The following is a 27,798-nucleotide window of genomic DNA, read 5'->3' on the forward strand; positions in this document are numbered from 1 at the left end:
TATTGTATAGATGATTGATGTTGTTGTAAACAATATGGATAAAAAAAAATTTAAGGTAATAATTAAACTTTTGCCCGGAGGAATACAATTTCTTCGATTTACATCTTCAGTAGCGTCGCATTTCCAACCTGATTTACTGTCTAGACGTCGAGAAAATTTAAAATTATGATACCCAAGAGTAAGAGAGAAGATATTCTGCAAGACAAGCCAGAGGATGGTACGAAATGAGAAAAAAAATATGAAGAATAAGAAATCAGGGTTTAGAGAGCCTAGAGGTATTATAACTAACTTATTATATAATCAAATTTAAAAATGTCAACGAATATTTCGCATGTTCTTATTTTTTATTAGCAATCTAGACATAAGTTCATTGCTATTTTTGTTCGTATATGTATATGGCTTGCTAAATAAACACTGAACTTCACGCCGTGCTCACGTAGAAAAATATGTTACATATATGACCGCGAAAAAAAATGTGTTGGAAAAATTTTGCGTATGGGTTCATACATATGTTGACATATATGCAGTGACATTTATGTTGGCATGTATGTCAACATATATATACAAAATATATATATTGTTGCAAAGAACAATGTCACATATTTGTTACATTGATTTTTTTTGTTTCTATATTTCCGTACGGATTATCGTTAAAAAATCTAGAGAAGCGACAATTAATGTTTTGTATGGTACCGTAATTAAACCCATAGATTCGGATAATTTTCCAGACATTTTGAAACATTTTTCAATGGTTTTTTGAATATTTCAAACTCTACTTTATAAATTGAATTCAAATTTTCACGAAATCGCAATTTAAATAAAATTTTTTCCAATACAAAAGACTAAACTTCGAAAAATCGATTTTTAAAATAATTAAGGATCATTTATATACTGACATACATACGCACACGAACATCATCCTATAAATCGTCTAAATAGTTTCCTAAGACTTCAAAACATCGATTTTGATGAAAACTTAATTTTAAAAAATCGGACTTAGAATAGTAATTTTCCAGTTTTTTAAAAACTTTCAATTTTCTTAGCAACAAATTAAAAATAAAATAATTAGTCCTGTGAAAGAATCAAAAAAATATCTATTTTTTGAGAATCATGGGAGAGGGGAGGGGGGCAAAACGGGGTACTTAAAGAAGTACTAAATTTTCGGAGGCTCAAATACGTTAAATTTTATTTTTTTAATAATATTCAGAGTGAATAGAAAAATTTTCAACTGCCGTTAGAAAAAAATTTTCTGCAAGCGAATTGGGGTGGCCCCTGAAAAAAGGGAAAAAAAAATTTCTGTACTTTGAATGAATTTGATTAAATTCAATTTTCTAGTTGTTAAAATTTTTCGACTGAAACTCAATTTTTGAAAAAGTTTATCAAAGAAAAATTCAGAATAATGATCAAACGTTTTTTCTAAAATGTAATGTGGGCCCCCCCCCCCCCCCCGCTATATATATTTATACTTTACAAAAAAATAATATTTTTACAAAAGTCGTAAATTATCAGCTATATAATAACAATGATATAAATTTACTCGAAAACTATAGTAGATATCTTATACTATGATTTTGTAATAAATATAAGTACGTTCATTTCTTTCATGCCATTAACTTTAGTCAAGATTGGAGTAATTTTAACGATGACTTTCGTCGCCGCCAGTATATACTACATAATAAAAGAACGTCAAGTAAGGAGATAAAGAGCCTTACCTTGACTAGCTAGTTTATCATATATAATAAAGATAAAACTTTGCCAATTTAGAGCTTTTTATTTATCTTCACTTATAAAAGACAGTTTTAAAATAATAAAAATGAAAATTATATTTTTTACCGAACCTCGAACTTTTATTATTGAATATAAAATCCATATTTTATCGGTAATTAATTATTGTTATTTTTGCTAATAAAAAATTCAATGAATTAAAAGACAAAAATTTATTAAAAATTAAAAAATTAAATGTGAACATTGGCGATAACATTCAAATAATAAAATATTTAATACGCCAAAAATTTCGACAATAGAGGCATTAACGATTTCCGCAGCGAAATGATAAAAATATTAAATATGAATGAGTCAAAATAATAAATGAAATGAATTAATTAAATGATGGGATTTATATTTATTTTGAATTATAAATATAAGTAATTTTGTATATATTTAAATAATATAATTTTAAATTACTGATAGAGAATCCGATGGAATTCTGATCGGCATAATATTATTAATGGTTCACAAAAATTATACAATTGAACATTCAATGAAGTAATAGAGCAGGAGACCTATTGTTGAATTAACAAAATGAAATGAAATTTTTTTTTTTTTTTTCCACTTAATGCCATCGAAAATATGGTATTTTATGAATTTAATAAAAAATAATTTTATGTATGACGAAATTCGATAAATTAATAATTTCACAAAAATAAATAATTAATTATTTTCTCTCACATTATGATGATTTTCAGTGTAAAGAAAATTTTTTTAAATAATGATAATAAATTTTTGAGATAAAAATATTGGTTCCAAAAGGTCTTATATTTTTATACGCTCTTTTGGCTTTAGAAACTCTCTAAAGCCAAAAGGGCATATAATTTTTTTTTCATTGCCAATCGTTTTGTAGACTTACTTAAGGCTTCATTCGAGCCGAGACAAGACAAGATCGGGAAAGTCTTGTCTTTATAATTTAATCGACCATTATATTTGTGAAATTTCGAAAAAAGTTCGAAGTGCAGTTTCTTTCTTCCGCATTGCTTTGAATAATTTTAATACAGTTAATGTAATGAAAGTTGGATATAGTAAATTTGCGTAAATATGTTTTTAATTTATTTATTTTACGTACACGGAAAAAAATGAACTATATAAATTGAGAATGACAAGTAAAATAATGATAAAGTTATCAGTAAATACCATCATTCAAAATAGTAATTTTTTCGTTCATAATTCAAACGTGAATAATTACAGTATAAGTATGAAAATTTATTATCGATGTAAGAAAAATTACTATTTTAACTTAAAAAATCGTAACTGATACTTAGAAAATAGTGCCGGATAGCTCAACTGGTAGAGCACTCGGCGCGATACCGATATAGTCTGGGTTCGATTCCCAGTTCGGGCTATCTATATTTTTCTCAATTTATCTATAAATTGTCTTATTGAGAGGTGTGCATGTTTAGGTTTCCACTATATTTACATGGTGTATTACCGTACGATGGACGGTGTGGCTCAATAAGTTATAGATCAAATTGAACGGAATATAGTATAGTGCCGGATAGCTCAACTGGTAGAGCACTCGGCGCGATACCGACATGGTCTGGGTTCGATTCCCAGTTCGGGCTATCTATATTTTTCTCAATTTATCTATAAATTGTCTTATTGAGAGGTGTGCATGTTTAGGTTTCCACTATATTTACATGGTGTATTACCGTACGATGGACGGTGTGGCTCAATAAGTTATAGATCAAATTGAACGGAATATAGTATAGTGCCGGATAGCTCAACTGGTAGAGCACTCGGCGCGATACCGACATGGTCTGGGTTCGATTCCCAGTTCGGGCTATCTATATTTTTCTCAAATTTCCACTATATTTCCACTATATTTAAATGGGAAAAGGGAAAAGGATTACTTATAAGTAATCATGCCCTATATGTATAAGTTGGGTTATGACGAAAGATATCAGCTCACTGATGAATCAGTGAAACTCACTGGTGAATCAGTGACTATTACGTCCGCCATTAAAATTCACTGGTTTACCAGTGAAGTTCACTGAGTAACCAGTGGGATTAAATGGCCGCCAAGACCACTGGTCGAATTAGTAATTTTTAGTAGTAAACCAGTGAGGTTTCATTTGCGAACCAGTGGAATTCCACTGATTCAAATCAAGAGAGTACCCCATTCAGCGTCGAGACATAGTCATTTCACATTAAAAATGCCCAGCGAAGCGAGCAGGTAACGGCTAATTCCCTAATAGACTCGTTGTATTGAAAACCACGTCTTCGGCTCGATAGTCAATCGGTACTACTTGCGTTTTATACACAATCGCACTTGATACGTAAACTACTATTTTCGCTCAATGCTAGATCTATATAGATTTAAAATTTGCAAAAATTAGATCTACATTGACTTAATCAGATCTGATTCAAACTGAACTATTTCCCCAAATGGTTTGTAGGTGTTATAGTAAATTTTCATTTAACAAACTTAACGTGAAACTATCAAAAGAAAAAAGGAAAAAATATATATATATATATATATATATATATATATATACCATTAGTGTTGGAGAAGAGAAACACGAGACCTATCGTGTCTGTTTCACTACAAACTTGTAGTCTTTCATCTTCTCGCCTTACCTTATTTGCTCAAGTAAGAATGTACTTGCGAACCTGAACTTTACCGTAGCCACACAACCTGTGAATTAAGGATAGAATCAGCAGTAGTTTTACAAAATTGTTCGTACAGCGCAACACCAGAGGCGTGGTATAACGCATCAAGTTACCGTTGAATAAAATACAAAATAAAAAAAAAAATAACCAGAAAGTAGACCAGTAGTCTGGCTCTAGGTCTACATACAGAAATACTAATAACGTTATCTCACACCACTTTCCGCGCAAGTGAAAAACGAGATAAGAGGAACAGAAGACTCGGTGTGTTAACCAGTGTTCAAAGAAACAGACAGAAGTCTGTTCTGTCAGTAGTGCAACTACTCGTTGGTTTTTACCTTCCGGGTAGTTTAGAAACTTAAAAAAAAAGAAATAATAATAATAATTTATGATACTTCCGTCCTATTCTTTACTAAACTCATTTTTATTTCTCCTTCATATTTTATTTATTTATTTATTTTTTTTTTTCATACCAATAAAACTTGTATTCAACAAAAAAATAATTGTATGCACAAAAAATAAAAGGAAGCTTTGGCAAAAAAAAAAAGAGCAAAATAATAAAAAAAAATAATTTGCAGCTACAAGCGAGACATGAATTTCCATTCTTTAACTTGATTATTCCGTTGTGTTTTAATTTCCACGCTGTCGTGTGGCTTATGGAGAATAAAAAATTTTTTAAAAATAAAATTTCATACACAGGTTTTTATACATGTTATGTGTATTAAAATATATAGATAAAGAGGAGATGAAAATGGTAAAAAGGAAATTGGTGGTAAAAAAATAAAAAATAACAAAAATTGATGGCGATGAGGATGCCATGTATATGTATATAAAGTATTATAAAATACATCCATTTATACATATATATATGATGGAACTTTAACATGAACGGCACAGAGGAAATTGAGAGAATTGGAAAATCCAATGGACCATAGTGTTTATGTCAATTTTTTCTGCATCCGATATCGAATTCAAATATTTATTACTGCTATTGTTATCATCGCTATTTGTTACTTGTTACTTTACATGTGAAACGCATACCAGTATATCTATATGTACATGTTGTGTTTTTATGAATATATGTGTAGAGTTGAGAAGTATTTTCATATACAAAGTACTAATGAGACAAATAATTCCGTAAGTATGTATACATAATCCGTGGAATATTATACAGAGAAATGAAATCTCTGGTGAAACGGAGATGAAATATATTTCCTTGTGCTTTTCTACTAACGTTTTAGTTCCTTTCAACAAACCCCTTTTAGTGTTGAGAGAATGACTCAGTTAAAGCTTATCATACTATACATATATATAAATATATATGTAGGACTTGGTAAAACTATTTAGAGTTTCATTGGTCGTGTGTAGGTTGCACATGCACAAAACTTGTCCACATTTTCCGTCACATGCGTAAAACATTTCTGGTCTACAGGTTAACCGAAAGGAACTTTAGACCACGATGGTGGTTTCTCTATCTCTATTTAGTAGCTGGGATTTTTTTTTACTTACTTTAATACTTTCTCATTTACTTTGCTGGAAGTAATAACAAGTTTTTTTTTTGTCATTAAATTCAATTATTAGAATCATAAAAAAAATTCAAGTCAAAAGAATTGATTTCAAGAGAATTTTTTTCAACAAATTGTTCACCAGTCAGAGTACTAATGGTCACTAATTAAACACTTATCAACATTAATCGCTTCCAATAGTGCTACCAGACTCATCATTTGGAATACTAATGATAACAAATACAACACTAATCCCTTCTAACAATGTTGCAAGATTCGTTTGCCAGGGTACTAATAAACACTAACAGAACATTATTCAAAACTAACCACTTCCAATAGTGTTGCAAGATCCATTTGTACTCCGAGTAATTAATACTAATACAACACTATTAACACTAATCAATTTCAATAGTGTTGCGATATTCATTAGTCGAAGTACTAATGAACACTATTACAATACTATCCAACACTAATCACATCCAATAGTGTTGTAAGATTCACTAGTCAGAGTACTAATGGTTACTAATAAAACACTTGTCAACATTAATGAATTTTCAATAGTGTTCATAAATGTTCATTAGTTTTTTTCCGTAAGGGCTACGCACAGAAAATGGAAAAAATACGATATTTAGATCATTATATTTTAAAAATGCTTATGCCCGATGAAAAAAGATTTTATACAATTGTATAAAATTATATACAAAAAATGGCCCGATCCAATTGTATACAACTGTATAAAAATTGTATACAATTCGATACAAATTGTATACAAGTCTATATAATTATATACAATTTTATACAAATTATATATAATTCGATATAATTTTATACAATTCTATATAATTATATACAATTCTATATAATTGCAATACATAGAATTGTATATAATTATACAGAATTGTATACAATGTGTATAGAATTGTATACAATTGGATCGGGCCATTTTTTCTATCCAATTATATATAGTCTATATATAATTATATATAGTCTATATATAATTATATATAGTCTATATATAATTATATATAGTCTATATATAATTATATATAGTCTATATATAATTGATATATAATTCTATACAATTGTATAAAATCTTTTTTCATCGGGTGAATTTTTTACATAATAATTTTCTACCATTATTCGATTTAATTTTATGATGACTCGTCGGAAATTTCACTTCATTTATTTAATTAGCTAATAAATAGCTTTCAAATATTTAATTAAATATTAATTTGAACAACTATTGAATAGGCTTGAATGAATCAATAAAACTATTAATCACAAAATAATAAATGTAATTGAATATTCAATGAACAAGAAACCATGATATGAAATGAAATTAAAAAGTAGCAGAGGTTAGTTCAAAACGGTGACCGTCGACATGATTATTCATGGCCAAGGTTAATTGAAACGGAGATCGTCGGGTAACGGGAAAGCAATTTAATGCCGCTTACACGATGTGTGCAAACGTTTCACAGGCATGTACTGGTTGATGTGAAACACGATGAGCTTTCTCTAGTATCATGAATATTTTCTTAACCAATCACAGAGACCATAATAGGTACACACAGTCAAGGGTAAACTTAGATGTGTTGATACAAGTTGTACTGAGTAGAGGTTGAATTTAAGATATTAATAGATATAGACCAATGAAATTGATTGATTAGTAATCGGATGTATGGTGGTACCACTTGGGGGTTACTGACACACTAACGCTAGTTGCCGAAGTGAGGAGGTAAACATTTACGTGGTCGCGGGCAATCACGGTTTATTCCAAGGATAACATCCGAAACCAACCAAAATTAACTAACATGTATCATTGTTTAGTAACTAATCAACTGTATTCAGTGGCTCCATAGGTCAGTTTGTCAAACATATAACTCTACTTGTCTTAATTATTTAACATTAAAAAATTATCATTATCACAATTTGAAATTTTGTAATAATTTAGAGACATGACAAACTGAATTTTTTCAAACGATGTGAATTGTTGTTTATACTTTCATGTCATTTGTTTACAATAAATCCATATACTGTAAAAAAAATCAGTGTAAGTTCAAACTATTCCGATGGTAAATTTCACTCCGAAAACGGTATTAAGTTTGACCGATAAAATGGTGTTTAAATAACACCGATAGTGATGTTTATATTTTTTCCGGTGCTAAGTGGTGTTGAAAAAAAAAAACAGTAGAAAAAAAAACAGCAGAAAAATCCAAAAAATATTTGTCTACAGTGACACGTTAATGTTATTGTATAAAATATGAGAAGCAGATTTTGATGAATCAAGTCTCTTTGCAACTTAAATCAGCGAGAAATAGTATATTACATACCTAGGGCAGTGAAGTAAGAAATGTCTCAGATCCCATGTAATCTGAGGCTTTCTTATTTACTGCCCATAATGTATATACTATTTTTCTCCTCGACGGAGGTGGAAAGCGGCAACTTCGTTTTGCACAGCGGGACGAAAGTTGGCGCTTTCCGCCCGGAGGCGAGAATAATTATTTATGACTAATTTATCATCTTTACCTCAGTTATTATCTTGTGAAAAACATCAGAGTCATTAAAAAAAAAACTATAATATTGTTCCTAAATATTTAATTTAAGAAGTGCTCATAACTTTATCCAATTTGTTTAGTATAAGAAAAGTGACATTTCTCATTTTGTGGATAAGAAAATTTTTTTTATTTCAACTAATGATAATTTCGTAATTTTTAACGAAGTATTATCATTATTTTCTATTTTGTATACAAGGTAGATCTTCGGATCTATAGATCTTAAATCACTTATACACCGGTTGGATAACACCGCTACACTGATCCGAGTTCATTTTACACCGCTTTTTTGTAGTGTAATGATTAATCAATATTTTTAATTAAAAAATTTTTTGTAATAACAGCCGCGACAGTTCAATGTTCAAGGAACGTTAGGTGAGAATAAATCGATTAATTTATGACTAACTATCGTACAAACATTTTTTACAAACGTTATTAGCGAAGTTTATTTTTCTGCACGACCCTCTCTACTTTCCCTTACATTTATTCTAAAACATGAATACGGTAAATTATTAATTTCATTGACTCCTACATCCAACTGCTGAATTTAGTGAAAATTCATAATGACGTCGTATAAGATTTTGTAACTTCACACTAATCGTAAAAAATTAATATTTTTTTTTTTCTTACAAAATTCTTCAGGGGCCGTTTTACCCCAAGGAATTAAAATCACTCAGAAACTTTCCAATATCTACAATTTTTTTAAAAAATATCTATTTGGCCGAAATATTTTCAAAAATAAGTTCAAATTTTTTTTTCATTTATAATCATAATATTCAAGTATAAAAACTTATTAGTAATTGATATAATATTAAAAAAAGAAGAAAAATAATCAATTATCTAAAACCACTAGAGAAAAAAAAATATATTTCCCAAGTCTGCCAGTAAATTCTCCGAGATATTAAATTTATCGAGGGTCCTAAAATTTTTTTCTTCAAACTTTCATTAATGGCCGACGAGTTTTTTTTTTACTCTAAAGTATCGACTACTCTTAGGATATTGAAACTTTATAAAGAAATAATTAGAGCAAAAAAAAAAATTATTCAAAAATGTAAAAAAAAAAAATAATAATAAATGGCTTTCCCATTTCACTTCATTCGACGTTCCATGATCGTTTTAGGTGATAGAGTAAATCAGGTGCTCAAGTCGAGATATAAAAAACGAGGGGAACTCAACCAAGTGTAAAAAATAGTAAGAGAATAACTTGAAATAAAAAGAAAACTAATTATAGTATATAATTGAAACTGTCTTTACTCTTGCTTCTTATCACCTCATTAATTTTATTCTCAATATCTTGATTCCTTATTAATTATCAATATTAATTAATCAATGACAATTTACTTTATATCTAAGTTGTAGTTAATCAGCTAAATGTACTGGAATAGAATTTCTTATTATAAAAAAAAAAATTACTGATAAATTTTTAATTAATATTAAAAAAAATTAATTACAAATGTCTAATTAAATTTTTTAAATTTTGCTATTTATTCAAAATCACTTGCTCGCATCGCGTGGTCACCGCGATCCCAACTGACTTCTGATAAGCTTGTGGCAGGGGTCGCTGGAAGTGATTGTGCGCCTCTTTGCTTGCTGATTGCATCAGCCTTACGTGATTTTATTTTCTTAGTGTTTCTGAATGAATCGGCAGTGGTCCCTCGTATATTTTCTTCGCAACCCAGCTTAAGACCTGACGGTACTGGAGTTGGTAATCTTGCAAATCTTTCTGCTATTCTGTTAGCTCGGTCTAATTCATCGCCGGTTGGTAAGAAATACTGACCACGATACCGTCGTAGTATACCGTATTCTACGCCACGTCTCAGAGCTGTGTTTACCTAATTTATATTTCATTGTTAATTATTTATATAAAATATATCGCGTCACTAATTCCGAAAAGACTTATGTAGACATAGTGTAGAATTAACCTAAAGATCGTAACGTTTTTCACGCAACGAAAATGAAAAAATTCATGTAATTCGACTACTTAAGGGGTAGTCTGGTGGTCGGGGTGGCCCAAGATTTTTGGCTGACTTATCAACATCTATATGCGAACATTTCAAAAATCTAGTTATCCAGTAGATTTTTTACTTTCCAATTTTTGTGTTTTTTCGTTGCGCAAAAAACGTTCCGATCTGCAGGTACTTATTGTAGACTTACTCTAAAGCTGAAAATTTTGTTTTCAATTTTTAACTATAAAATAAGTCTACAAAACGATTGGCGATGAAAAAAAATTATACACTCTTATAGCTTTAGGGAGTTTCCTCAAGCCAAAAAGGCGTATAAGTATAAAAATATGTCCTTTTTGGAATTAGTGACGCGATGTAACAGAACCAGACAAACTTTAAATGGGGATATAAAATTTTTTTTATATTGAATCCAGCGAATACTTTTTTTTTTATTATGGGACAAAATTTGTTATTCAAATTTAAAAATCGAAACTACTTTTTTTTTAATTAAGTCGGGCAACTCGACAAAATTCAGATAAAATTAAATGTAATATAAAAAAAAAAATTGTGTATTGCATTTTGTTTGATTTGTTCTCCAGATAAATTTTTAATAAAAAATCTTATTCATTTACTTGTCGTTTGACTCGAGTTTCAGGAAGATTGGAAGCATAACTTATATATCCCGTTATTTTATTGGGAGTTGATCCTTTCGTTTCTTTAAGCTCCTGGATTGCTGATATAATCAATGCTGCTATTTTCATAGGTTTTAAATTATTTTTTTTTTTATCTGAATTTTTAGCATTTTTTCCTTTGGCTTTTCCCATTATTGTTACTTTATAAATTTACTTTACTTTATAAAAATATCAAACGTTCATACAAAAAAAAAAAAAAAAAATTGCACAAAAAATTTTTTAATAAAAAATGAATCTGACATTCTTCTGTCGAAATTCATGTCATTTGTTTTATTTTTTTTTTTTTTTAATTGAGGTATATAGTTGAAGTTATGCACAACTGTGTAATTAAAAAGTAAACAAGTTTTTTTTTATTTATGTTTTAAGCGTGTAATGGAGTAATATATATTACTTAATGTTTCATACAGACTATTTCTTGTAGCCAATTTTATTTTTTTTTTTTTTTTACTCAAGTTATGACATAATTACGGTGGTTACAGGATGATATATTATTCACATCAAGTGATAAAAAAACAAGCCCAATTGCGCATTTATTATTACTAGTACATTTGCCATTACAGTGAGAGTACAATATTTATACTCAGATTTATATTTTTATCTTTAGTATTATTATCGTGTTGAAGGTTTTAAATATGAGCTAACGGCAAACTCATGAATTGTACGTATGTTAAATTACTTGCAGTTATCAAAAGTAACACGCAAGAGTTTTATATGAATATAAATATGATGGATGTTGTGAAAATAACAACATTTATTTTATAACCTATAATCATAACAAATTACACGTAGAATTTTTTGTTCGCGTTAACGTTACTTTTTAATCAGTGATTAATTAATCACTCAATCCTTATCGTTACTGTCGACGGAATTGTAATAAGTAGATGTCAGCGTAATAATTAATTGTAGATAGTTATAAGTGATTAAAAAAAATGCAATTAAAATGTAAATTGATAATAAAATTATTTTCAATTTAATTTATAAACTTTTTTTTATCAACAATTAGTATTTTTCTTTATTTACTTTATTTAAAGTCGCTTTTAACTGCCGGGGTCATTAGCGACTATAAACTGTGGGAGTGGTACGTTGGGGTTTTGTGAGGTCGACTGCGGGCCAAAACTCAAAGAAAAGATTTTTTCGGTTCACTGAAATTCGGACCCACGGCTGACTAATCACCACGTGGTGACTGGTTAACAATTTGTATTTAAAATGGATACTCAAGGAAATTATTGATTAGAAAAAATAAAGTGTCAAGTAGACATATTTTGAATGAAATAATATCGGCATAAAATTAATTAATTAATTATTCCTACAAAAAATAGATAAATAAATATTTTCTGCTCAAATTAACGCGGCGAATTTAAAAAAAAATATAACCTTTATCGAAAAGATATACTTGATGTTCGCGATGTTTTTTTTTTTTTTGCAAAGTTGTTCGCCAAATTTTTGAGTTGTCCATAAGTTGCAGCTCATACATTTATATTTATTAACGTTTATTGTTGTTTGTTTTTTCTATTCTAAAAAATTTGTGGAGTGAACGCGGAGAGAATCCGGAATGAACACGGAGTAGATGAATTATAAAAAAAATTACTAATACATAGTGAATTTACTAATAAATTCCACGGAAATAAAATCCAAATCACTCCGAAATCACTTCGCCCATAAAAAATTCCCTGTTCACTTTGCATGCGGAGTGATTTTTTTTAAAAACTCCGTAACTCCGAGTGACGAAATGAATTCGGATTGAAATAAAGTCCGTATTTAGGGGAGACCAGGGCGCTTCGGCCCTCTGGGGCACGACGGCCGCCCTAAAAAATTTGGTAAAAATTTTTTTTTCCATCTTCGGTCAAATCATGATACCTCTGTTTTAAATGTTTTAAAGATATTTTAAGCTGATCTTCGATATCTGGGGCATAATAGACCAGCTGAAAAAAAAAATGGTACAGAATTTTTTTTTTTGTTTATAAACTAAAATGAATTTGAAAAATTTATTGATTATAGCTCTTTTAGGTCAACAGATTATATAGTGGTTAAAATCAAAAAAGAAAAATTTCAATGAAACTGATTATATCAGCTAAAATAAATTTTTTTTTCAATTAATTTAAAGCCATGGGATTATATAGAGGTACGGAAATAGTATATTTGTGTTTAAAATCTTTTTTTTCAGTAAAAAAAATCGAAAATTTTTCTCAAGCCTTCTTGGAAGGGGGGCGTCGTGCCCCAGAAAAAAAAATTTTTTTTTGAGTTTTGGTATAACTTTAATAGATTTGCTTAAGAAAGGACTAAATTACGTTGACCTATAGATTAAAAGCCATAAAAAATAATTACCGATTTTTCACAGTGCAATAGTACGTGGCTTAAAAAATGTGAATTATCAATCTTTTACAGCAAGAAGTTAAAAAAAAAACTTCAGATTGCTCCGTAATAAATAAGTAGATAATTTAAAATCAATGCTATGAAATATTAATATAAATATTTATGTAATCATTTCCTATAAACTTGACTTGAATGTTCTTTAATCAATTACACTCGAGAAAACCTTCAAGTACTATTCTGAGCTTTCAATTTGTACAAGTACCGAATCGAGATTTTGACCAATGAGTACCATTTATACTTGAGTTGATTGATGATCAATTTACGTTAGAAAGGTAATGCGCGTACTAACCACGGATATCAATATATTGGAAAGTAAATAGAGAGCTTCGAACAAACAGTAATTAATAGTGCTACATGTATATTAAACAGACTTAATTACCTATTTCTAAATTAACCCGCATATTTTTTTTATTAAAAATTAAATTTTTTTTTTAGCATTACATCAATACTTGATTAATTGCATAACGAACACAGCCATTACTAATTGAAAAAAAAAATTCAGTAAATGAATGGACGAATGAAGAATGAAGAAATAAAGAGAATCTGTTAATAGGATGCTTTGTTTTGTTCATTTTATGCTCAATATTTCCATTAACATGTTATGACAAGCTATAAAGCTAGATAATCCAGAAGGGTAACAAGCGGATGTGAGAAAAATCCATAGGGAGTAAAAAGAGTAAAACCTCAAAATAAAACAAACCAAAAAAAAAAAAATAACAATTTCGTACTGACAAATCCAACACACGTTTTATTTCGTGTACATGAATAAATCGGAACCGATAAATGACTGTCGGGCCACGGAGTAACAGCTGGCGGTTCGCTCGCGCGGTTGTGTAAAGCTTTAACGTGGCAAAAGAACCGCCAGATTAAAAGTCACCACGCTCCCTCCATTATTTCACGTATTATTTTGATGCCACATATTTTTTTTTATTTTTTTGCTCTTTGTATATTTTTTATATTTATTTCATTCCAGTTCTTTAGTATGCAGTAGCAGCAGGAGCAGAAAGCCCAGGATGTAATATAATACGGCAATTAACTATTAAAGCAAAATAATAGAGCAAAGCTTTTTTTCTTGTTTACCGGCTGTCGTTAATTTGATAACGATCATATTCTTTTTTATTTTTTATCATCCACTTTAATGTGCTGAGTCTTAGAGATAAAATGTTAAGTAGCAAAATTATAAAAGATTGATGAAGGGGTTGGAACTGAAGGGTACAAGTGACAAAATAAAAATTTTTTTTGTTAAAGACAGTTTCGAGTATTTGGCGTAAGTGCTCTTTCAGAATAAAATTGCATCTGAAAATAATATCTCAAGAAATAAATATTTATTTTCCCTTTTACTGTACTGCTATATTTTGTTTTGGATTTTTAAAAAAATTAGATTTTGAAAATAACATTAAGTAATAGAAAAAATATTCAGTGGGTAAAAGAATATACGTTGAAAAAAATTTCAAGGATAAGAAAGTAAAACCATTATCTTACACTGTCACAAATTATAAAGTAAAAAGTAATGACAAGGAATTTTCATTGAATATCATATTGTGTGACAAGGGATGAAAACGATTTCAGATCAAGGTGAAGTTGGCTGCCATCACTTGCTCTCGGAAATCGAATTTGATCCTGTGTCACATACTATAGAGTCATGTAGGGCAAGTGTGCGCTGCGGGTAAGTGAGCGCAAACTCATTCATTTCGGACTGAAATGCATGGGTTTGCGCACACTTGTCTCACATGACTACATATTTTTCGTGATTGCCTGCATTGGAACTTAAAGTTTCAGTGTCAGCAGTTAATCAGAACAATGTTAATTTAAGAACAATAGTGTGATTAACTATTAGCGTAAGCTTAAATTGTCATTTATGATTTACGATTAAGCAAAAATAATGGATACTATTTATCATTTACACTCATTATTATAAAACAGTAATAAAGTCAGACCCGTGTAGGAACCGCCAGGCATACAACAATGCCGATGACTGGCCTATTAATGGCTTGCAATCATTGGCCGATGATCAAAATATCAGTATTGGGCCATTAATGGTTGATGAGTGGTCCATGGATCTTGTATCGAAATCGCCAGTGATTCAGTCAATGGCTGGCCGATCAATAAGTAACCTTGGTTGGCCGATGATCGAATTACATTAATGGGCCAGTGATATTAGATAACCGGCCCATGGATTTCGTATCAAAGGGACTGGTAAGACAATCGGCCAGTCATCTTGTATCGGTCCATGGATCTAGTATCGAAATCGCCAGTGATCCAGCCGATGGTAGACCGATCAATGATTATCGATGGTTTGCCGATGATTAAAAAACATACTTAACCCAGTCGTAAGCTACAGAAGGCTGACAGTATTTTGATCACAATTTTCACGCTATATTATAAGTGAATGAAAAATTAATCTATTATTTTCTTTTATTAAAAATATTTAAAATATGTACTAAATATTTAAATATTAATTGAAATATTCATTAAATATTCAAATATTTATTGAAATATTCATTTAAAATATTTTATTTAAAATATTTATTTTATTTTATTTTGTTTAAGTTTTTTTTTACCAACAATTGTGCACTTACATAAATAAAATTAGTGATCTGAAATTACTAATAAGCAAATAACAGGCATCAGAACCCAAATCAAAAGTGAAACAGATTTTCAGCCGGCAAAAACATCATTTGTTTCTGTCCGCTAGCTAAAGACGTTCGCAATTTACGCATTTGCTAATATTTATCCGCGGCATTGAGCTGAAATAAGCTTTTTTCAACTGACTGTACATACACTGAAACTTGAAGTTTCGATACTGGTATGAAAATATTTATTATTTCATAAATATTTCAGTTATAAAATAATGTCACTTATATCCTTCCAGTTTTAACTCATTCAAATAATTTTTTTTTTTTAATACAGAATGCAATGACAATGAGATTTGTCTAGGGTAAATGTATTTTTTTTCTCCATGTTTCTTTTCTCGCCACACCGATCTTTATCCTGAACACGTAACGCGAGCTTGGACGATCTCACCGACGAATCCAAAGTTGGCACGAATATTTTTAGTGTAGTAAACTTCTGTATTCCAGACGCGACCTCTTTTGGACATTCTACAGTGTCTTTTTTCCACAAGCTATGTCTTTCTCTAGATTATTTATTTTTTTTTTATTATTATCCTAGACAAAAGAGACACGTTCGATATGGAAAGATCGTTGGAAAAAATTATATATATAATTTTTTTCTTTTATCATGCTAATAAGATTTACTGTGATTATAATTGGTTGGTTGTTAAAAAAAATAATGATAATAATAATAAAAATACAGCAAAAAATACGGCAATGCGTCAGGTTACAACTTGAAGGTAAAAATTTTAGTGCAATTAAATGCTTCAATTTAAATAAATTAAATATAAGGATAAAAAATTAACTTTGTGAAAAAAACGTAATATTTTAAAAGAATGTCTTTGACCTGCACTAGGTATCCTCGGGTATTATGTTTCAGAAACTCTAACGAGATGACGACAGTAAAAAAGTCAACGGACGACTTTCAATTAGATTCATATTAAAACATTTTGTTTTTTTGTGTCATTTTTTCCTGGGAATTATGTCTTTGTTTTTATATTTATTATTTTGCTGTCCGTTGATGTCTATTTCATAGCTGCTTTAAACTCGGAGTCTCTGTTGCATTTACGATTCCATCTTAGCGGAAAGTAGCTTTTTGTGAATTCAATCAATATCATTCTCAATTGAAAACAAACAAGATCATTTAAACAATATTTTATAATATTATTTTCATCTCAATTTAATAATTCGACGATTGATGAACAGTTTTTTGTTAAAAAAAATATTAATTTACAGGGTGAAAAATTCACATTAAGAATTACAACATATCATGGGAACGGTTTCCACATCTCATGGTAACATGTTTTTTTTAAATATGGGTTGTAGGAATGGCGCCCATACAAATTATAGTAATCTTTCCTATCTATATGGGTTACATTCCTATACAATATCTGAATAGTTCCCATAAAATTATTGTGATCGTTACCATACTACTATGGTAATAATTTCCATAATTTACGGTAATAGTTACCATGATATTATAGTAACAATTACTATAAAATTTGGAAACTTTTCATGTAATGGGAATCATTCCCATAATATTTTGGTACTGGTTACCATACAAGCATAGTAATCTTTACTTTACGGCTATGACAACCATTATCATATATATGGTAATGATTATCATAACATTTAGCAAGTCTTTATGTCATGGGAATCACTACCATAACATTATGGTAATGGTTACTATACAATCATAGTAATCATCACCACACAGTTATGGAAACCATTACTATAATACATGGTAAAGTTTACCATAATATATACTAACTTTAACCATAGTAGTATGGAACTATTCCCATGAGTATGGTAATTATTACCATAATTTTATTAACATACGGTACAGGAACTTTTAGCACAATTCTAAAAATTATTCCTATAGTTATGGAAACTCCTCCGAAATCATGGGCGTATATCCCATAATTCCAAGTAATTATTACCATAACCATTAGGATTGATATTTTATAAACGTATCCGGGTTTGGTAACCATAGTTTTCGCTCCGTGTATGCTGTGAAAAATTTTACTGAATGTAAAGTGGACGATTGTTTTTATTTATTCGTTTATTTGAAGTGAAATTAACATCAAGACGGAGTTTTCATTATATTATTAACAGAATCACGTTAAAACGGAGTAAAAATTTATAATGTATTAAAGTTACGTTTATAAAATTTTCACTTACAACGGAATCCCACAAATCCGTATAAAATCTCAGAAATATTTCAATAATTTATTAATGAAATCGAATAAAAAAATAATATAATAATCTTCATACTGGTTATGATATATTTAACTCTATATGAAGTGAAATGCTTGAGCTACATAACGCAAATTACTGAGATTCCGATGCATCATCTCAGGATTGCGCAGTTTCCGTCTGCACGGTACTCTCATCCCCAAGCTCACCTCTGCATCCCGTCATTCTGTGCATTACCCTTCTATATAATATCACTTCTCTAAATCCAGCTGACCCACTGCACCAGATACTGCCCGAATTACGCAACGTAAATTGATCAATTTCATATACAGTTAATTCTGTCGTACATTAAATAAAAAAAACAAACAAACATCATGAGAAATCACTTAACATCTTGATGAATAATCTACGATACGCAAATAGCAATATAATGATTGAAACATGTCAATATGCCTGAGGATATGGTAGTGGCACAATCAATGACTAATATTAGCTGGGAAATAGAACAATGTGAAGCGTCTTGTTTTACGGTTTGAACCAGTAGATCTTTGGCTATTTCCAATCTATCATTCTATCGTACCCACAATCATATACACAGACAGTTGATCTGATATCCCTCGTTCCTTCGGCAATATACTAAAGCTGACTCTCTACATCATAAAATCGATACTGTACGTTATCAATTTCAAATACAGATAAACCCTCTTAGAGATATAGTTCCATAGTCTGCCGAGCTCTGAACCGCATTGCGAAACATTTCATTTTAAAAATTCAATTTAACCTCTTACAAATATAATATACCTATTATCTGTATAGGGAACAGATCAAAATAAATCCCTTAGGCGTGAAATAGGTCGCTTGAGATTTTTTCTAGGGCTAAGAAAGGGGTGACCAAAAATTGTTGGGCAATTTGGATCCTAAAATTTATCACTAACAATTAAAAAATCTATGATAGATAAAAAATTTTATTTTGCAGTTTGTATATATCGACTTTATTTTGCTCCTAATTTTGAAATTTTTATTCATAATAAATGGGTTACATTAATACCGATTACTTATTTGTCTACAAAAAAATTCAGAAATGATGACCAAAAAAAATTAATTTGAATTTTGTTGAAAATATGAAAATATAAAATTTCTTTGTTACCCCATTTTGCTCGAGAAAAACAAAAAAAAAATATGTGTACTGCATATTGCCTAAAGTTTATCAGAGTTATAATTTAGTGCAGTGTATATATCAAACCTATAACAATAAATGAAATTACCCACTATGGTTAGTAGGATCATAAGAACAGACTTAACAGTCTACTATAAAACTTATGATAATAATATCTAACAACCCAACCATCAACAACTTTTCCATTCGGTTGATTAAGAGTGAGTCCATCAGAAAACTAGGTAACTCTGTCGTCATCTAAAGTAGTGTGTGATATCCATCAGTTTAACATAAACCGCTAACCACATCTATAGTGAGCTACAGAGATAGAGCGAGGGTATTGAAAATACAACTACCCAGCTGTATTTACTGAAAACACATCTCCTATGCATAAGTATTCTTGCAGTACACCAGCTACTAATATCATCTAAACATAGTTCATGGACACGTAAATGCTTTAGCGCTGCTGATGACCTAGCCTACACACTGAGAACCAGCAAGGAATCTACAACGGAGAAGTTTAGCGAGCGCAGAGCTTAATTGTTTGCCTACGAATTGTTGTCAGTTAAAGTGGAAAGTTGCAGATAACTCCGGGGACTTTTGCTACTCTGGCTACAGTTGATTTTATGTTACAATAGGCGTGTGTTGGATACCCAACTTTGGTGGTTGGTTTACTTGCCAAGAATGGAGATGAAGAATAACGAAAATTAAATTATGATTATATTGAATCAGAATTGAATCACGAGGTGCTAAGTTTGTTTAAATTGTTCGAATGCTTTTGATAACTATGCCAGAAATCCGTTTTATACCTCTCAGGTTTTAGGGATTAAAGGAATCTAAACTTTGGTTCGAAATTATTTTCAAAATTTAAACCGATTTGATCGTTTACTTTTGGTTAAGTTTTAGTAGATTACATGTACAGTCGAACTCCATTAACTCGGATTCCATTATCTCGGAACTTCCCCTCAATCTTAACCACCACTGCGAGCTACGCTGTCTCCCACCCGATGCTATACGTTTGTGCGTCTCTGTATATTTATGTATGCATCATTCATGTAGACGTAAGAGTACATAGGAAGGGACATCCGTTAACTCAGAAAAGCTAAGAAATTCCCGATCCTCCGTAGATTAATTTTCCGAGTTAATGAAATTCGACTGTAGATTTGACTATTGCATTTTACCTAAAGGCAACAATTTTAGAAAATTTTGACACAATGTAGATTTTTATTCATCGAGTGGATTCCGAAAATAAGTTTAAATATATACACACGTGTATTATATTTATATTTTATGATAATTTTTACCGATTTTATAAGGTTTTAAAATTTTTAATATTGTTTCCGGGAAATCTACTTTTTACTGTCTGTCAGGTGGCATTTTTTCATAATCAGTATAAAATAAACGTGTAATAATATTTGTATGGCAAAAGTTAATGAATTTGAATAAATTAAAAAATAAATAAATTACTTCCATGTAGTCGGTAAATTTAAATTATTTACTTTGGGAAACTACTTCAAAGGTATTGGTGATGCTAAAAGTTTTCGTGTATAAAGTGGTTTTGGTGTAAAAAGTTAAGTTTGATAGTTTTAACTTTTAAGTACACATTTATTTTAAAATTAAACTCAGCAAAATCTAAACATAAAATGATAATTATTTTGTTATCTAAAAAATCACAATTCACGGAAAACTATTGTCCGTAATAAACAAATGGATTTTTTTTTATTGTAGGGTGCATTCATTTGTCCCATGTGAAATAGTAGCATCGATCCGTATCCAATACAATTCCCTAGTGAAGACTGAATCAGAAACAAGAGACTATTTTCTTTGTCTACTTTTCTAGAGAATCGAGTACAAAGAAATGATCTTTTGTCTTCAGGTTTTCAGCTTTAGGACAACGGGCTATATGCCAGCAGTAGGTTTTTGATAAGTGCGAAATTCTTTTTTCCTCGAGCTACCTCTTTTCTACATCTTTTTCCTACAGCACATTTTTATGCCATCATAGTTTGTTTCGTATTCTCTTATAAAGCTGAGCATAGGAACTACCCTCTCAACACTTATAATCGTGTATATATTTCTGTTGAACATTTGCCAAAATAACATGCGAATGCCGGATTGTCAGTGGCTTTAGGCGACAGTTTATTCACCCTCAATCCTATATTCCCCACAGTACGTTATAGTATGTGCTGTACCAGGAATATAAACAAGAAGTTCTACTATACATGTATATATATAGCTAACGAATGTGCTGACATTTGTATAGGAATATATTTGCAAGTATTATTTTGTATGACTATATAATATTTACTTGACCAAATATACAGAATTTTATTAAAAAAATTAATTATCATCGGCTATTGTATGAATTTACTTCCTGCGTATTTTAAATTAATTCTTATTTTTTTTTTTTTTATGGAAATTATCATTCTTGTAAAGGATAAAAAAATATAAGACACCATTTTAAAGACAGACAATTTTTTTTCTGTTCAAATGTGACGTTAAAAGTTGGCAACTATGAAATTTTTAGTGTTAGTTATGGAAATTAGTTTTTTTAAACACTTATGATTTGTCTTAAATTTTTTGAATTTTTCCTTTTTGATGAGACAAATAAGGCTCTTGAAAAATTTTTTTCAAACAAAATATCAAATGACAATTTTCGGGAGTAATTTAACCATTTTAATAAAAAATGCATTTATAAAAGAAAAAATATACATATGTTTTAATAATAGTATACCAAAGTTGTGAAAAAAAATATTTTTATGATTTTTTGCGGGTTCTATAGTTAAACATTAAAACTTTTTTTATGATATTTAATGATACTGTATAGCAATAAATTTTATTCGAGAGCTTTTGTATGCTCGAACAACATACTAAATTTATAACAAAATCAATTTAGTTGGTCCTAAAAAACTTTTTTTTTGGCTGATATTTCAGTTTGTTCCAGTCTGGATAATTTAATAAACAAACTCAAATAACTAACAGTGGAAAAAAGTTTTTATTTTTCTCTCATACATAGTATCTAAATATTTTTATTTATTTTCTAAATGCATTGTTTTTTTCAATGAAAAACTTTCAATGTTTTGCCAGTAAAGAAAATAATCTTGATCCCTATATAACCTTAATCCGTACTCTCTAAAACCCCCAAATCCACATGATGTAGAGGACTAAAAAGCAAGCGGACAAAGTGCAGGGGGTAAAAAAAAATAACTATAAGAGCTAAGAAACGGACGGTACAGAGCAAACAAAAATCTGTAGTGTCCTTATCAGAGGTTTGATGCATCATCCTGGCGGACAGTACAAGTGGGAATACATTTGCAAGTGCAAAGCTCTAAGTCCTCACCAAATACCGGAAATCCCATCAGCAACGTACTGAGCTTCACAGCGTTATCGAAATTCGGATCAACGACACCTCGGAATTCTATTGGTAAATCTATACCTAGATTTAGATCTGTATTAGTAGCAGTGATAGTGACGACGAGGATGACGGTAATGCTGATGGTGGACATCACTTTGAGCTTCATCTTGTTATCCCTTTACTAATGCCCAACAAAGTCCAAGGGAATTGAGAATGGGAAGGAAGGGGTCAATCAATATTTGCTGTTAAACTTTGAAATTACGAGTTTAACTAACCAAATTGTGACTTGATCACCCTCTCAACTTTATAACTCAATTTTATTAATTTCACTTGCCTCCTTCTCTATCTATGTCTGTCTCTATCTCTTAGACTTTGTGCATCATAGTACTATTTGCTACAGCACTGTAAAAAGAGCGGTGTTGAAATGAAATAACACCGGTGGAGGCAGTGTAATTTGGCGATGTTTAATCAGTGTAAAAAAAGTCTACGAATAGGAATTAGAAAAAAAAATGTATTGCATACAAAAAAATAGCAAAATTTAACGAACAGAGAGAATGGAATAGGTCTAATTCCTATGTAGAATGGTAACCATTACTATGGGACAGAGTAATCCCCCCCATTCTACATGGTAACGTTGGTTATGCTAGCCTAGGAATGATTACCATTCTACATAGACGAGAAAACTGTATAAATGGGTATGACTACAATATTACCTAACATCATTTACAATGTTTTATTTGTTTATATTTAGTTGATAAGGTTATGACAAAATAAATAACTCAAGTTTGTTTAAATATATGTAGAAATTGCATTAATTTATTGAAATAATTGAAATATTGCTCATACTTCGTTTGTTTACTTCGTTGTCTTATTTATATTTATTAAACTGTAATGACAGCTATTCAAGCATGGGACTGAGTACCATTCTACATAGCCCTGATTTCCATGCTAGATGGCGATTTTTACCATTTTATTGTTTCAATGTAACATAACAATCAATACAAGAAAAATGATAATGAATCCCATTCTATATAGCATTATTTACCATGTTACAAAAAATGAGTCTGGTTACTATGTAGAATGGTAATCATTACTATTATTTTCTCTCCGTACAAATATTATCTGGAGGGAGTTTCAATTTTGCTATGTACTTATTTAAATGATTATTTGTGTTATACATAATTTGTTTAAAAATTACACAATTTTACGCCCACTATTTCAATCACCAATAATTTAATTACTTAATAAAAACACTGATTAACTGTAGTAAAAATATTTTAACACCGAGAAATTTTTTTCACACCGGTAAAGAATGTTTACACCGGCGGCGGTGTTATTTTAGCACCGCTTTCGGTGTTGAAATTTAACACCGACAATTTTAACACCTACACCGTCTAGACTTATCCTGGTTTTTTTTACAGTGAGGAAAAAAATTATAAAATCAAGAAAAAAAAATTTTAACACGAGAGCTCGATAAAAAATTTAATGCGATAATTTTATCAAAGCTGCTAAAATATTTTTTAGCAACAAAATAAAATTTATCGTTTTAACTTTAGTAGACTTGTCATAAAATGACAGACGTTTAAATTATATGAAGACCGTTACTAGCTGACAATCGTCTAGATGACGATGAAAACTCAATACACTAAAGTTATAAGAAACAGTAAAATAAAATCCCATGGGTTAAATTTAAACCGTTGATTTTTTACAGCTTTCATTAAAAATTTATTTTCGATGGGATATTTTTTTTATCGGTCATGAAATAATCTTCGGCCGTTATAATTCTATATCTCATTCCAATGGAAAGAATAACATATATAAAGTTTGTGAAGAGAACAAGGGAAAGAAATAAAAAAGTATTCAAAAAAAAAAAAATAAGGATAAATAAAAGAAAAAGCCATTATTTTACGTGGACATGTTACAGTTGCTTTGCCATCTGTCAAGAAATATATATATATAAAGTATATATAGATATGTACAAATCCTGTCGATTTTTGCCTCAAGATAAAATTTATTTTCTTAAAAATAAACTGAATAAAGTTACGAGATTTTATTGAAATTCACAGAGTCGTGAATCAGCAAGTGCCAAAAATCCAGTGAAAAATCTTGAAACTCTCTTATGGTAATACTATACAGTTTTTTCTTTGGTTTTTTTCTTTTTTTTAAACACTGTGTGAACAGCGAATGTGAGAACGTTTAGTATGTGTGTGTGTGTGTGTTTGTATAGATGTAGGTAGGAAATCTCAACGTACGATTGAACTGTTTGTCAAATGATTGTATGCGCTTGAGTTGATATATCCGGAGAGACTATGAAATGGACAATTCCGAACAACCGACAGTAACCACGTGATTAGCTTCATTTGTGGCTTACCAACGACATCCTATTCCACATCCTTACAATCGATAGGCTCTCCAACTTTAAATTACCTGATAGTACCGAATATTAAGATGATTAGTATTCACACATATATATATATATATATATACATAGAATTTAATGGTTTATTTTTGATATATTTTACTTATTTATTTTATGCTCAGCCTATTATTATTTTAAAAAATTTTTTATTTTTATTGACTTCATTTATTGATTAATAAACTACAAAAGTCAAGTAGAAATAGTCTAAAAGTTGGATTCTATATATTTTACTCTAAACATATTCTTCATCACTTAGCCCTTACGGCTGCCTAATTTCAAAACACACCCGAGTCGAAATTTAGAGCCTATATAGGTCCCTCTAGCCCTAAATAGATCCGATTTAGAGCCCTGTAGTCCTGTAGCTCCGACTTTGAACCCAGAGGTCCTAACATTCACTGAGAGGTCCGATTTTGAGCCTTCAAGTCCGACAATATTAGTCCCGTAATAAATTTCGATTCATTATAATTGAATAATTTATGATGATAAAAAAAATTGAAAATTTTTTAAAATTAATTGTTAGCATTATTTTTTTGACATGCGACGAAATTTATTAATAACAATAGTTAGATAAGCAGGTGGTTAATTAAATTGTAAACTTTTTTAATAAGGAAATTTGACTTACAAACTTTTCATGGAAATCAAAAGATGAAAATTCACCGTTTTCAAATGAAAAAAAAATCATTTTCTTAGCGGTTCCGTTTTGCCCTACTTATAATAACAGAGTTCGAATCGAATCAAAGAGTTCAAATTTTCAAGAAATTCGTTAGTTTTCCGTTATTCCGTGAGCTTTTGAATTATTGGTACTATTTAATTCAAATTACATGTATAAAATTTCTATTTCGCCTGTGGTAAATTGTAAAAAAATTGTTACAATAATGAACGAGTATTTAATCGGTCTCGAATAATTCATAAACAACGAATACTTCGAAAATCGACAGAAATTTTAAATCGTCCATTAAATCTGTACAATTATTTTTTATAAAAATCAATACATATAAGTCTGTAAAGCATAGAATAAATTTTTTTTTAAGTTTATAGATAACAGTAATAAACAAAATAATTAGTTTTTATCAGTATCCACTCGCATGCTTCGCTCACAACTTGATAACTAAGACAACTGAAGTAAAAATAATCATATCTTTATTCAATTAAATGAACACAATAGAATAGGCCATGTTCGCAGTTTGAAATTACAGTAACGTTAAAACCATCAGAGGTTTATCTAATCTAAAAGTAGTTGAAATTCCTCACATATTTGGTTTAATAAATATCAATATAAAAAAAAACTGTGTTGAAATAGATTGTTCTAGATTTTAATAAAATTGAAACAATGATAAATTCAAAACATTATTTGTTCGACGTTAAATGGATATGTTTGATAATTATTATTTTAAATTTGGTTATTGGAACATTTCCCATAGAAAATAACACAGAGGCAATTGAAGCAAATGTAATGGAGTTTAAAAATAATTTAAATTTGTTGCCAGGACAGTATGTACGAATAGCATCTATTGCAAAACAATTTGATAATATATTTAGTGCGTGGATAAATCTATCACTTATTAAGAGAAACAAGAACGAAATTGAAAATTCTTTTGTTTTAATACTGAATTATATGAAAAAAGGATTTGATTTGATTGATATTATCACGGCCGATAAATTTCATTTGAATTCAGTTCATAAAATAAAATCAACGTCGTATAAGTTCAGACCAATAAAAAATTTTTTGGATATTCAATATAACATTGAGAATAAATTTCGATCCAAGTTTCGGAAAATGTTGATGAATATAAATTTGAAAGACGATGCTCTTATTGACGTTTTTCTCAATGATACAATTTTCGATGGTTATTTCATTTCTCAGTTTAACTATTTTAGTTCTTATCTATCACATGAATTCTCTCAAAATTCAAACCAAAACATCACTGAAAATATATTTCTAATGACTGTTAAAAATTTACAAAATGAAGTAAGTACTGAAAAAAAGTTTATCGGTTGGCCCTGCGGGCCAGGCCTAAAACTTCCCACTATTTTCGAGCTCCTTGAGCTTAATTAATTTTTATTCAAATTTTGCTCATATAAAGTCCTAGATAAACTTTATTTTTACTATCAAAATTGCAAAAGTTCGAAAAAAGTTCCACTCAAGTTCTAAGCTGTCTCAAGATTAGAAATTTCAAATGTCAAACTTTTTTGAACCTTTTTAGAGCGAACTTTTTTACACAGGATAAGCACTCGTTTCATGTGTGCGCGCTTCAAACTCGTGATAAAGCTATTCCGCAATATTAATAGTTAACTTAGTCCACTCGTTTCGTAATCTGCTATTATGATGATAAAAATTTTAATTAATTCAAGTGAAGGGAAGAGTGGGGTCAATTGAACCAAAAATACTTTAACATTTTTTTTTTAGATTAAAAAAAGCAAAATGATAACTTTTTTTTTTACGAAATTATACTTTATTATATAGACTATCATTTCTCATTAGCGCATAACTTAACAAATTATGAAAATTTTTTATAAACATGAAATTGTACAACTGCATCAAATGGTTCAATCGTCCCCTTTGCGGGGGCAATTGAACCAAGAGTATTGGAACCACAAACGAATGACTTTAATGAATA

The 27,798-nt window shown here is 29.7% G+C and overlaps 2 protein-coding genes and 1 long non-coding RNA gene across 5 annotated transcripts in view; 1 reads left to right on the plus strand and 2 right to left on the minus strand.

The window, feature by feature from the left end:
* Positions 1–27,798, minus strand: part of LOC130667515 (TWiK family of potassium channels protein 9-like) — a 345,622-nt gene that overhangs the window by 273,002 nt on the left and 44,822 nt on the right. The gene's annotated exons all lie outside the window — the stretch shown is intronic.
* The window catches only part of LOC130667519 (uncharacterized), a 118,358-nt gene that overhangs the window by 83,683 nt on the left and 6,877 nt on the right, over positions 1–27,798 (plus strand). The window lies entirely within an intron of this gene.
* LOC130667517 (uncharacterized) lies at positions 9,691–11,312 on the minus strand. 2 transcript variants are annotated; one of them, XM_057469148.1, is made up of 3 exons: positions 11,013–11,312; positions 9,889–10,269; positions 9,691–9,813 (listed from the first exon to the last, which is right to left on the minus strand). In XM_057469148.1, the coding sequence occupies exons 1-2, from the start codon at positions 11,202–11,204 to the stop codon at positions 9,922–9,924; spliced, it is 540 nt and encodes a 179-aa protein (XP_057325131.1). In that variant the 5' UTR covers positions 11,205–11,312; the 3' UTR covers positions 9,691–9,813; positions 9,889–9,921. The 2 variants fall into 2 exon arrangements, with proteins under 2 accessions (XP_057325131.1, XP_057325130.1); XM_057469147.1 differs by having other exon boundaries at positions 9,697–10,269.

The sequence above is a fragment of the Microplitis mediator genome, chromosome 5, assembly GCF_029852145.1.
Source record: "Microplitis mediator isolate UGA2020A chromosome 5, iyMicMedi2.1, whole genome shotgun sequence".
NCBI classification, from domain to species: domain Eukaryota; kingdom Metazoa; phylum Arthropoda; class Insecta; order Hymenoptera; family Braconidae; genus Microplitis; species Microplitis mediator.